At 41.4% G+C, this 13,320-nt stretch overlaps 1 protein-coding gene across 2 annotated transcripts in view; it reads right to left on the bottom strand.

Annotated features, from left to right (window-relative positions):
- Nucleotides 1–269: 269 nt before the first annotated feature.
- PLAA (phospholipase A2 activating protein) overlaps nucleotides 270–13,320 on the bottom strand; it is a 27,423-nt gene continuing 14,372 nt past the window's right edge. The window contains exons 6-14 of one of the 2 annotated variants that reach the window (XM_018568349.1): nucleotides 12,497–12,632; nucleotides 9,661–9,830; nucleotides 7,989–8,146; nucleotides 7,003–7,222; nucleotides 6,580–6,642; nucleotides 5,248–5,316; nucleotides 3,878–3,979; nucleotides 3,015–3,179; nucleotides 270–993 (exon numbers count right to left, since the gene is read on the bottom strand). In XM_018568349.1, coding sequence (XP_018423851.1) covers nucleotides 431–993; nucleotides 3,015–3,179; nucleotides 3,878–3,979; nucleotides 5,248–5,316; nucleotides 6,580–6,642; nucleotides 7,003–7,222; nucleotides 7,989–8,146; nucleotides 9,661–9,830; nucleotides 12,497–12,632 — 1,646 coding nt within the window. In that variant the 3' untranslated portion in view covers nucleotides 270–430. The remainder of the gene's footprint in view (nucleotides 994–3,014; nucleotides 3,180–3,877; nucleotides 3,980–5,247; nucleotides 5,317–6,579; nucleotides 6,643–7,002; nucleotides 7,223–7,988; nucleotides 8,147–9,660; nucleotides 9,831–12,496; nucleotides 12,633–13,320) is intronic. The other variant, XM_018568350.1, reaches the window with a different exon arrangement.

Here is a 13,320-nt window from a genome sequence, read left to right as displayed (position 1 = left end):
CTTGGTTATAACTAAACAACAAAGACATTACTTGACCGTAAAGACATGACCCACATAGTATGTTTTCTTAGTTGGTGACAACCAGAAGTGAAGTCTGACCATTTCTGCAATAATACCTACTCTGTTGCTTTTGCAAGAATACACATGATAAACAAGTGCTACCTAGACCAACAAAGCTACAGAGATCTTTGGTCTCTTGTGGTGTTCCGTGACAAAAAGTGTACAATACAGATATCCCTAAACATGGAAAACTCCCACTATATGTTCAGTGCAAAAATTTATTTTTGGGGCTATTTAAATGTTTAAAGACAAGACAAACTTTCAGCATTCAATCCACTGCAATTTACCTTCAGTTTATTTGTAGTACAGCATGATAGGAAATTACTACATAGCAGGAAGAGTTTTTCTGCCAGTAGTAAGGAAAATATTTTTATAGATTACTCAAAAGGAGCCTGCAGCACTCATGAACTTTGGCAGGTTCTGTGACAGACATGTATTTTTTAATTTGTGCATCAACTCCCAAGGACTTGGCCAACTGCACGGCGTTAGAATCATTGCTGACCAGTGTCCCAAGAGCCACAAGTAGTCGGAAACTAGCTTCCGGGTCTTGTACGACTTCCATGAGCGTGCTGATGGCTGACAAGCATTGAGCTTTCCCTTCCAAGTTGCTGGCTTTACGTAAACAGATGCAATAGTTCAGGATCAGTGTGGCCAGCGCAGTATGGATATTCTTATTATTTACTGCCTTTAGTTCTAATGCTTTTGTTATGACAGTGTCCGCTTGAGACATCATAAGTCTTTCGCCTGGCTCAGAGGCAAAGCAATTACATAATGTCCGAAGTGCAAGCAGTTGGTTGGCTTGTCTGCCACTTGGACGCATTATTTGGAAGAGGTAGTTGATGAACTGATTGCCATTTTCACTGCAAAACATTTCATTGATGGTAGGAATTTTGACAACTATTCGAAGAACATCCATTGCTGGAAATACAATTTCTGCAAGAAAGAGGGGAAAAAAAATATGATATTTTAACCTAAATATTAATGCATATATATCACGTAACGGAGAATGAAAATGACTCTTTATTGAAGTAAACTTGCACTGGCCTACAAAGTTTTTACGGTGACAATGCTGTAGTACAGGCACCTTGTGTTAAGCTGGCCATACGCTGTTTTATTTTTTTCATTCAACCTGCGGGCTAAATTAAAAAAAAATAACAGATTATTCTATTCATGCTAAACAAAGTGGATGGATGAATCCCCTACTATATGCTGACAGAGGCCGCTGCAGTGGCTGCTGTCAGAATCCACAGTGTTTTTTCAGCTGAATCAAGGGATGCTGTGCAGAAGGGTTCAGACAGGGGCACCCACTGTGCAAATTTTGGCTGATTCATCAAGAACCGTTTGCGATTCACATAGCATATGGCAAGCTTTAGTCTGACTTTACCCTATTTGAAATAATGCCTTGCTTCTGTCAAATGCAAGAATCAGTAAGAAGTAGAGGCTCCATCATGTGACAGCTGAATGAGACGGGGCAGGGGTTAGCACCAAAAAGGAATTGGGTCTTCACCTTGATTTGGAGGTCAATGACCCTTGTAAAACCAGTTCCTAGGATCCAAGAGGGGACCTCAGAAACAGAGGCATCAATCTGGAAGACTCCGGATACATTCCATATACCAATTGCACTCAAAACCGTAAGTGGGTGAAACAGCTATCAATGGATGGCGTGTGTGTGTGTAATATATATGATAATGTTAAGGCTGAAAATAAATATATATATATATATATATAAAAACACCGGCACTCCAATGGCAAGCTATGCTCCATGTACGTCAATAAATGTACATATCCGATTTGCCATTAAAGTGCCGGTATCCATATTTCTGTCAATCTGAAGACTAAACACAAATACAAGTAGGTATAACATGCTTCCGGGCCTCCAGCACTGTTGTTTTCCCAAGTTATGTTATATACAATATAAAACAAATTAAAAAACGAACTATGTAGGAAGAAAAAGCTCCCCTACATGAAAGGCTTCAGCTGGAGTCCAGGCCTTAAAATTCTGTTCCTCCATTCTTGTGAATGCCACACTTATGCCAGACTACAACCCTATTTCCTGGTTCTGCTTTGGAATGTCTGGTGTTACTCCTCTGCCTCTAGCCCGCACACTGGACAATGAATAAGAACCATCACACTGCTGATTCATTTGTTTATGTAGAGGCAGATGAAATAGAAAATTGTGACTCCCAACCAGGAGAGAGTAGATAAATCTTCCTGGCTATGCAGTGTAGCTAAAGAGAATTACAAGTACTCAGAAAAGCAGCTTCAATAGAAGTATTTAATCTGTGTATTTAGATGCTTGCCTGAAAACCCTCTTTAAGCCAGCAGTGCTTACCTTATTTTATATCATTAGGACAACACATCTTTAAGCACAACTCCAGTCAACATGGCTAGCGGGGAAGAACCTTTCTATTGCTATCTGTGTCCTTGCTGAAGAGATTTCCCCTTACTTTCTGTAGTGGTGACAGGGTGTCACAGGAACAAGCAGAAATGGAAAAGCTCTTCTATGGGGACAGATACAGCAACAAGAACACTTTTTGTAGGAGTAGAGTTGGGAAAGGTAAAAACCTCTGTGATGGTTTCATTCCTGTCTGTGCTTTCCCATCCTGGTGACACCGTTTTTCTTCTGTCTTGTACTGGTATCACATAGATCTATAGGAGGGGGGGGGGGCTTGGGAAATATCCCAAACTGGTTCACAGACAGAATTAAAAACCAGAGAGAAACCATATCTCCATCAAAAAAAAATGGCTGGATCTGGGCATTAAATGTTTATCCCGATTTCTGAGAAAAACACTAAACATGAATGTGTATATCCTGATCATTTGTAATAAAAGGAACTAACAAGGTTGTTGAGCGAAGATGATGTGGCATGTCACATGCATGCTTAGCATTTTATGAGCTTTTCATGGCTATTTAACGAAAGAAGCCCATGTTACTAAATGAAAGAAAAGCAAACCTTCAGGCCATCTGACTGCTCTCCATAATGTGTCCACTTGTTGAGCTGTGGCAGTTTCTCCAGAGGGATTAACAACTACAGAGAGGAGCTTGTCAAGTCTCATTAGATCATCCTCAGGCAGCTTGTGTTCTTCAGGAGCAGTCTCATTCAGTTCTTTTAGTTTACCTAAACAAGCAGTTTATAGCATTTAACAGATTGAAAACTGTACAAAAATATGACAAAATAAAGATCAACAGATATGAAATGTATAATATTACTCATAAGCATAATATTTCTATTAAATATATTCTGCAGAAGTAGAAAACTCTTCACTGGGCAACATTAATTACCATCAGCTATATGGTGAGTCAAAGAGGCACAAAACAACAATGCACAATTCTTTTGTCTTTAAAGTGGAAAGTTTGAAGAAACCCTGTTTTGCAGTGTTATCTTCAAAAAAAACATTCACCCGCCCAGTGAATCAAGGATTGTCCTGTTGTGATCCGCTGCTCTACTGTCACACAACGAGTCCCCCACAGCCATCTTTCTCTCTGGTCATCGGGAGCTGGCCGTCTCTTTGGGGTTCTTGCCGCCAGCCCTCGATGATGTGCCACCAGGTCCGCCCCCCAGCCGATGTGTCCACTGGGATATGTGACAGGGATATTCCGGGAGGATGCAAGAGGAGAGACTCGTCATTCTTGCCTAGAATGGTCCATAATGCCTATGGGTACCTTCAAATGATAATATGCTGACTAAAAAACATTTGTCACCCAAGATACATCAACTGAAGTGCCTCAGAGACATCTCAATAATTGGCAGCATTAATAAAAATGGCAGCATTAGGCAACAAACATGCTACCTTGAGTCTGTTATGGAACACTCACCCAAAATCTGTCCTGGGTTTGCTTGGTCAAAGGTGACAGGATCTTTCTTGGGAAAGTAGGTATTTGGAATTTGGGCAGCAGCTGATATGTATGCATTCCTCCCTGCAAGAAATGACGCAAGACACAAATTTACATCAACCCCCTGTGAGACAATGTACATACAAGAAGAACTAGACTGTGGCCACCGTCACTCAAACCAGGTGACTAGAATCTTGTGAGAAAAAAAAATAAAAAATTCAGAAAAGAACTTGTATACAAGATATTTTGTCACAAATGTACACATTTTCGTCCTATGGCAGAGAGCAATTAGACATGAAACGGGAGAAGCAGATGACTCACTCATTTGTCAGTTGGTTGGGTGATTTTTGCTATTACAAACTAGGGATGCACTGATACTGGTGTCGGTGCCGATACTGAGCATTTGGGCGAGCTCCAAATGGTGAAGTCATGTCCGGTGACTGCCAGTACGAGATTCACACCAGATGGAACTAGTACGCTTGCGCCAGCCGTCTCAGTGTAATAATCCCTGTTGAACTCTCAAACTCCGCAACTTTGTGATAGCAGAAAGTGTCCTCAGTTCAGGAGAGGTGGTGGCCATTTTGTTGTAGCCCAGAAGAGGAGGGAGTTTAAGCTCAGGAATACTCCTGGAGGGGGTGAGAGGTTGTAGAGTGTCTGCTCAGTGAGGTAATGTATTTTTTTAATGGAAGAAAGGGGTGCCAGCACTGTCTGTGGACAGGATTTCGAGGGGGGCATGTGATCTCCTGAATCACTCTTTAACTATAAGTGCCGTACATTAGCTGCTGCTCTCAGTTCTCTCCTTTTGTCCCACGAGTGCAGTGTCATGAGGGAGCATGTCACGACCTGACGCCCGGCTTCCTGATCGGTCAGGAAGCCGGGCTGCCTCGCAGTGTTGCGAGAGAGCGTTAAGCTGGTGTTCTTTCGATAGACATCGCCCGGCTTCCTGATTAGCTGCGCCCACGGTACATCGGGATGCCGGTATCCGTATTTGACTAGTACGGAAAAAATATATCGGTGCAGCCCTATTACAAACATTTCATTGTGGGGTTTATGTCATAGCACTCAATCAATGAGGTAGCAAGCCATTTCAACCAAAGAATTTACATATTTATGTTTCCATTTTGAATGGCACCCCAACAGACCTGCGTTTCAGCAGATCACATAGCCCAGATGTAAACCATCTGCGCATTGCAGTGTGCGGTGTTGAAAAACTGTGTTGCTGTGCGCTGACAGTCTATTCAAATGGGATGTCTCACAGCGACACAGGCTGATGTGCATGCAGTTACACACTACAAAAGTGTGCATCCAGTCTAAAAATCCCATTTGTAGCCATGTCTGGTTAGAACAGTTACCTGTAAATGGATCTGTTCCAGCTGAGGGGACCGAGTTGGATGAAAAACCAGGCACATAACGGCTACCACCTGTAAGACACACATTTCAGGCTTTTCAACACACCAAGACAGCATTTTCACTAAAGGCTAAATTGTCTCATATATAAAGCAGTCAGTTGCGGCATGTGACATGTATATAAAACAAGGACACAGTAAAAAAAAATACATGCAGTAAAAGGGATGGAGTTCAGTTATGTTCTTTAGAAAACTAAAGCTTGAATTAAACTACAACAGGTTCGTCAGATTTTCCTAGTATAACAAAGTTAGATATTTAATGTTAACTGATAATTGCACAAATCCATTTTAACCCCCCAGCCTAAAGTACCCCACCCTCTCCCCGACTGTAGATGCATACTTCATCCTGAGTTCATCAAGAACTTCACCCGGAGTTCAGAAGACGCTCAGGAGGGGATTGGCAGTGCTTAACTGTACAACTCTATCAGTTTACATGTTAGGCTGGTCTTCAGCTAGCTCCAGTTTATTTTTTTTTCAGCTCATGGACTGAAGGACAGGAAATAATCTGATTGCCCTACTCAAACATTGTGGATGGAGGAATCTCCACTGCTGGCTGTTGTATTCGGCAGCCACAGCACCTACGGCTGCCTTAATAGTGGCGCAGCCGATAATTTTCCATCTGGTTTGGTTGAATTTTAAATCGACATTTGTTGAGAAAGGTGGTGCTTGCAGGGCCACACATGACTCGAATTTTGGACGATTAAGCAGGTACCAGACAAAATTCAAGCAGTCTATGGCTGGCCTTCTTCTGCAGTGTGTCAGAGGTACATTGTTCAGCACATTAATCCCAGAATGTAGTGAAGGTATTGTACAGCTGTAATCGGTTTGCTGTGACAATTTACGCATCATTAATGCTTTCGTGGGGGGGGGGGTCAATATTTTCTAGACACTCATTTTTTAAGACAAAGTTTTTATGTAGTAGACTTTTCTTTTTAATTAAAAAAAAAAACCCTGCTCTGTTTTAATTTTTAGGCTGACAAATGCACAAAAATTTAAAAAAGAAAAAACACTTTTCTATATTTTTGTATTGATTTTTTTTGCAACAGTATATGCCAATTACACCATTAAATAAATGACACAGCACATCATATTGCAACCTAAAAGATAGCAGTGTTCATTTGTAGGCTGAAGGCTTATTTTAGTCTCCAGCCTGCATGTGATTGCCTGATGGCACTTAAAGGGGGATATTTACTAAATTCATCCCTGGCATGGGTATTGTGCTAGGGAACATTAATAAAGCAGACTGTTGGTGAGGAAGAGGTAAAGCATTCCATTTACCTGTAAAGGGATCAGCACCAGAAGCAGAAGCAGAGGAATTGCCAGGGATGTAACGTCCACCACCTATGAAAAAGTACATAATGCTCTTTATAGTGAAAATATCTATTTATAATATCTAATAAATGAAAAATATTCACAGAACAGATGTCATCCAGTCGTATCTACGCCTCCATTTCGAAAACTCCTGCACACAATAGTGAAAAGAACAAAATCTGCCTCTGCTCAATAGGATTTCATTTTACTGTGTTAATAAGAAATGACAATAAATTTTACTTGTAGCATCATAGCAAAGTTTGGGTTAAGGGTGCTTACATAGATTAGCCTGTGGTTCATTTTTTTGGGAAAGCTGAAAATCCCTTATTACTGCTTATAATGATTCACAGACTACTTCAGTGCCTAAGCAACATCTCCAGCTGCCATTACCTGTAAAAGGATCGGAGAATCCAGCAGGTGTAGCAGATATGATCGGTCCTCCAGTGTTATCAATGATGAATTTGGCAACCTGATCTAAAAACATTGGGTTCAGGTCATTTTTTTCCAGGAAATCGTGTGCCACATGCCATGGATCCTCATTAATGTTGTATGGCAACTTGTATGAAGGCCCACCCTCATTTACATCAATTGTGAAAACATAATCATATTCCTGTAAGAAAAAACAAGACAGTTCAGACTTTCTAACTTCATAAAATGCAGTTAAAAAATAAAAAAAAGAAAAAAAAGGAGGAGTACAGAATTAAGTAATTACATAAGGTCTGGAAAAACTAGAAAGCATCTGGCAGCTGTGACCACTGAAGGACATGGTGCGTAAATAGCTGGGTGAAATAACTAGTGAAGTCAAACTTCTTTTTGGCTTCACTTTTGGGTCACCGGAGAACATGCACTAAATGTACTCCTGTGAGCCAAAGTCAGCATATAGTGGGTTTATGCCTGTTATCGACTGACACCACAGAGCCACAATGTAAGCAAGAATCATCCAGACAATATTATGGGGATCCATCGGGCTGCCTACATGACACCTGGTTCTGTCTGTTCACGGCTAAGAGCCAGAACCAGCCACAACCACCCCTTCTCTGTCTGTAGCTCCAGCCCGTGCTGGAGGAGTAGAGAGAGGAGGAGGGAGTCCCTGCAGGGGGTAGTGACTGACAGCTCAGCTCTTGGCTTCTGCTCCTAGCAGAGTGCGGTGACTATCAGCAGTTCTGTGATCGATCAGCTCTTGTTCTTAGAGCTAGTGTAGGACAGCTAAGAGTAAGATTTATTCTCCTCATACTTAGCCTTTAAACATTCTGTATGCTATACTGAAATATATCGACTCTAGCTGCATAGCAAGCTCTAGGTTTCATCTGAGCACAGCTGACAAAGTTCTCTGTAAAGAGATTTAAAAACAAAACAAAGTGAGAATATGTTCATACTTTTCCTTCAAACAGGACTTTCCCAGAAGTTTGCTGAGTGGCTCCTGAAGAGCCAACTACATCTCCAATCTTGATCCAGCGCCCCTCACCAACACTCCATTGGTATGCTTCCACTTTACCATTCTCGTTTACTAGACGAGTCTGTCCTTCTTTAGTACCTATAAAAACCAGACAAAAGGATTACTGCAAGCTTTGTTACAAGGGGATGGCTTCATAAGAACTAAATACATCTGAACGTGTGAGTCTCTTGTCATTACCAATAAAGACCTTATACTGCTTAACAAAAGTCACAAAAGACGGCAACAACAAAAAATCTCAAACATTTGCAATTCAAAGAGGTGAATTTTCTGACATGATATTAATAGAAAACCATTGTCATTTTATATATATATATATTTTAATGTTAAATAATGACTGTTTTACAAACCTAGGATCTGTGTATAGGTTATAACCATATTTCTACACGGAGCAGCCACATATGCTCGTTTCAAATGAAGGCTCTACTTCCTGGTTTACAGAACTGTACAGTGACTACACTTCACCGCTCATCTCTTTCAAAACCAGGTTAAGGGTCTCTATAGTAATGTCTCTAAAAGACTGTCCTCATGTCAGCTGTTCTTAAAGTGACACTGAACTCATGAGTTAAAGAAGGATTAAAATCTGGGTGTTTTTTGCCTTAATTCATTCTCTGCATTAAGGCAAAAAACACCCAGCACTTTAAAAAAAAAAAAAAGCACAGCCCCCCCCCACTTACCTGCAGCCGATCGTCTCCTCCTCTGCCAATGGGAAGACACCTGGGGTTCCCTGAACTTCCTGGTTGCGGGGGGAAGGGTACTGAGGGCAGAGGAGCAATAGGCTCCTTCTGCCGTTTGTCAAGCTGTGACTGCAAAAGGTGGGGGCATAGCCGGTCACATGCTGTGTGTGTGTGTCTATGGACGCACACAGCTAGGTGCGGGCACGGCCATGACCGTGCACGTATGGGTGTTTCCACAGCAGTCGGCTAGCTGATGGAGGCACCCGTACAGAGGGGGTGGGGCTAGCAGACTGGATACCACTGGAAAGCGAGGAAATAAAAAAAATAAAAGGAGTAAAAAGTTTTGTTTTTTTAATAGCAACTGTAGCTCCCATAAACAAGAAAATAATAGTAAAAACCCCCCAAAAAACAAAGCTTTAACCACTTGAAGACCAGGTGTTTACACCCCCTTCCTGGCCAGACCATTCCTCAGTATATAGCGCTGCAGTACTTTGTGCAGTACTACTGACATTTATTCCGTCATACAACGCTGTACTGAAATTAATTTTATACCATTTTCTGGGGACAGATAGAGCTTTTTTTTGGTGGTAACGAGTTGTCATTAGGAGCACCTTCTTATAATGACAGGACTCCTCTGTGTACCACATAGCCAGTCTGTGGGAGCCAGAATTATTGTTGGTTGGTAGGGGATCAAATACTTATTTTACTCACTGAACTGCAACTCAGTTTATAACATTTATATCATGTGTTTTTTCTGGATTTTTGGTTGATATTCTGTCTCCATCATTTAAAATACACCTCTGATAAATTAGAGACCTTTCATTTCTGTGTAAGTGGGCAAACTTACAAAATCTGCAGGGGATCAAATCATTATTTGCCACACTGTACACTTGTACACTTGTACTTAACGGAACTCACCAGGTTCACTTAGGTGCTCTTTTCCTGGAAGGTCCTCGATCTTGATATCTCCCAAGTCACCGGTTTTGGGATCTATAGTTGTTTGAGCCAGTTCATCTTCAAATGCTTGCAATTCCTCAGCACTAGCCACACGCTCTTGGCTTTCTGTAAAGACTCGGATAATACCATCACTAAAACAGAAAATATACATACTTTCTGCATGTTGTGTTTTTGTCATGTAAACATTTTGCCTCACATTAAAGCTGAACTATAAAGATATAAAAGACAAATTAAGCAGCTCTGTTTTTGCCAATACATAATTACATGTAGTTTTTAAATGCAAGCAGAAGTGCCTACATTTTTCCTGGTATCAGCCTCTTGCAGTCCCTGTGCAGCAGAGCTCAGACTAAGAGGAAGAAGCAGCACAAAGTCAATCATTTGTGCTGCAGTGCTCAAGTGCAGACAAGGAACATGCTAATGGGAGAGAGGCAAGTGACAGATGAGCTCAACAGTTTGCAGCTTCTTCTTTCACTGTCCAGTCACAGGCTAAGGGAAGGACAACACCTGCGAGTGGTACCTAACTACAGGAGAGAAAAATCAGGCCCCCTGCCCAACAAGACAGGACTGTGCTGTGTGGCAGAGTTGTATTAAACTTAGGACTGAATGGACAGCAATGCAAACCTTTTGGCAGGTAAAACAGCTTCCTTATATCATTTTTGTATCACGCTGTTTGCCTGAAGTTCAGCTTTAAATACGCAAGTAACAAGGCCATGAGGAAACTACAACTCAACCGCTACTTGCTTCCCTTGTTTGGTGCGCGTCCCCATTGATCCACATCTACTCTTATGGCAAAGCCATGGCATTCCACTTTGTGCACATATCATGAACGTGCGTCGAAGCGCAAACCTTCATGCACATTTGACGCACGTTCATGGTATGCTCCCATGTGAACAAGGCCTTAAAATGTAGCGCAGAAAGTGGACAGTATAGGACTGAGGAGCCCATACATTTGGATTACTACAAGCTTGATCAGCATGACTGGATGTCTAGGGCCCATAATCATAGTAGTAAAGCCCATAAAGTCTGAAGTAATCCCAATTAGATTGAATTCCTAAAGGCCGTGCTTTCACTCACCGAATCATGAATTTAGTGCAATGTAATGTAATTCTGTATTATGGCCACTAGATGGAGCTGAGCAGCACAGAAAATACTTTCTACGCTTCCATCATCTATTGATCATAATGCAGTATTAAATTATATTTTATTCGATCTGAAAAAAAAAAAATAGACTAAGAACAGTAGTTTTCACCTTTATTTGTGTGTTATGAATGTTCACAGACATTCACAGGGTGAACAGCTCTGCGAATGGTTTATATGTAGACCTCAAATCAATAAAAGCTTAAATCTGATGCGTTTATTATGGGTTTGTTAATTCTAGTTACTGGCAGTTAAAGGAGAACTATGAGGCGAGTGATTTTCATTCAACCTCATTGTTCGGGCCGACGTGTGAAAATGAAACTCTCACACGTCGGCTCAATAGAACGGGAAGTGAGCGAACACATAGTCGCTCGCTCACTTCTCAATCCTGTCCCTGCAGAGAGCCATGACTATCACTCACGGCTCCCTGCGGGGATTCCCCCCCTCCCCGCTCCGATCTTCCAGCGCTGACTGGAGGAACGAACGAGTGAGGGTACAGCTGGCTCTGCCTCTAGATAGGCAGAGCCAGCTGTCAATCACGCAGCTGGGTGGATCGACAGTAATGTCGGGTTCCGTCCCGGCGGCAGCGGTCTCAGCATACCGCGAGCTGTAGCTCGCGATATACGAAGCTTTGGGTCATGGGAGGACGCTAGTTTATGTCCTCCCGTGACCCTGAGAACTATGGGGGAAAACACTTACCCCATAGTTCTCCTTTAATTCTAAAAATATTGAAATAACAGGAGATTGGAAATGGAACACGTTTTTCAGGCTATACACTTATAATTGTAAATCCTACTTAGTTCTGGCTTTCTATACAATATTTAGGAGGGGGCAGTGGAGCTGTGTTTGCCATAATTAACCCTGTCTGTACTGTGTTGGCAGGTTTCATTATCAACTAGATGTGCAGGACTGTCTTTAAATCACAAGAATTAAAAATCTCAAGACGTGGGTGGAACATTGTCTCTCAGCCTTGCTCCTCCAGCCTGTCCTTTATCTTTACATTGCCATCTTTTCAAAGCAATAGCAGCTTCCCTTAGAGTCCTACGTATAATCACGTTTCAAAGAAACAAATAAAAAGGTAAAAGTATGTTTTTCAAATTACTTTTAGGTAAGCGGTCTGAATGGGAACCTGTAACAAACATATAGTGGGGGGTTTCTCAAATTTAAATCCAAAAAGGGGAAAAACCTGTTGGCTAAATTTTAGATGTTTAAAAGTAAAAAAGTCATATCGGACAGCAGGCATCATAAGCTGAATGCTTTTACATCTGTCAGCACTCTGGTCCTAGTTTCTTTGTTACTAAAATTCTGACATTTACTACTTTGAGACTATACCCCAACCCAGGTGGCAACTTCTGCCAACCCATCACGCCCTGTCCAATGAAAAAGATTCAGTATCCAAAAAGGATTCTCTGGCTGGATAGAAGGACTGCAGGGCTTCTCTCCCAAATGGCAAGAGTCAAGCCCTGATTAACAAAATGAAGCGGAGATCAGATGAGCAAACAGAGCAGGCTTTTTCTGGCTGACAACGATTATAATAGGTATGCTGTGGTATCTGCTCTAAAACTTTATACTGTTTCTACAGTACAGCTATGACGTCCGCAAAACAGTTCAGTATATTAACTTGAGATAGTACAGTACTGTATATCAATAATAATCATACCTTGCTCCAACAACAATGTCTCCATTTTCCAAGATACAGCAGCACCATACAGACTGGGCAGGCAAGCGGACTGTCTGTATGCATTCTCCATGTTTCCAGATCCTCATTGATCTATCCTCTCCCGTGGTCACAAAATCTAAAAAATACACAAGTACAGCATTATTTTTACAGGGAAAGAATCATCATTTCACTTCCCCAATAGCACAGTCAATATTTGATGCAGAGGCATCATGAAAAATATACGTAGCCGAATTGAAAGTGGAAAAAGTTCACACACCCAGGAACTACAAATAAATTTCTGGGTTCACTCAAAATCACCACCGGTTAGGGCCACAGAATACAATCTGACATCTCTTTTCTGCCATGTCATCATACTTTTTTCGGAAATGGGACGCTTACAGTGTATATGAGGTTTTTATACACAAATTAATTTGGTATGTCCTCACAGAGTTATCTTCATAACTTTGAGAAGGCAGGTATGAAGGGCCCTAGCCTTATTACAGTTCTAGCCCATTCTAGTCTACCCTCTGGTCTTTAATTTCCATCTCTCCTGGTTTCCTTTTCTTTAATTTTCCCCTTTCCTTATGAACTCCTCTAAAATTGTATTTGGGATTATTTCTCCCAGCCTCAGTCTTTGGCCTTACAGGTAATCTGTATAGGGTTGGCTGCCTGTTTGGGGAAACATTAAGATGAACAAGAAAAAATGAATAGTTTAAGGCTAGCCTTATTTGGGATCACTGGTGTCATTTCACTTTTCGTTAAAGGGATATTAAAACTAAGGTTTTTTTTTGGGGGGGGGGGGTTAGATTTTTTTTGAAATTTTA

This window comes from Nanorana parkeri, unplaced genomic scaffold, assembly GCF_000935625.1.
Source record: "Nanorana parkeri isolate BGI_ZX_2015 unplaced genomic scaffold, ASM93562v1 scaffold1175, whole genome shotgun sequence".
Classification (NCBI taxonomy): domain Eukaryota; kingdom Metazoa; phylum Chordata; class Amphibia; order Anura; family Dicroglossidae; genus Nanorana; species Nanorana parkeri.
Note: the sequence above shows the minus strand (reverse complement) of the source record. Positions and strands in the feature narration are given on the sequence as shown.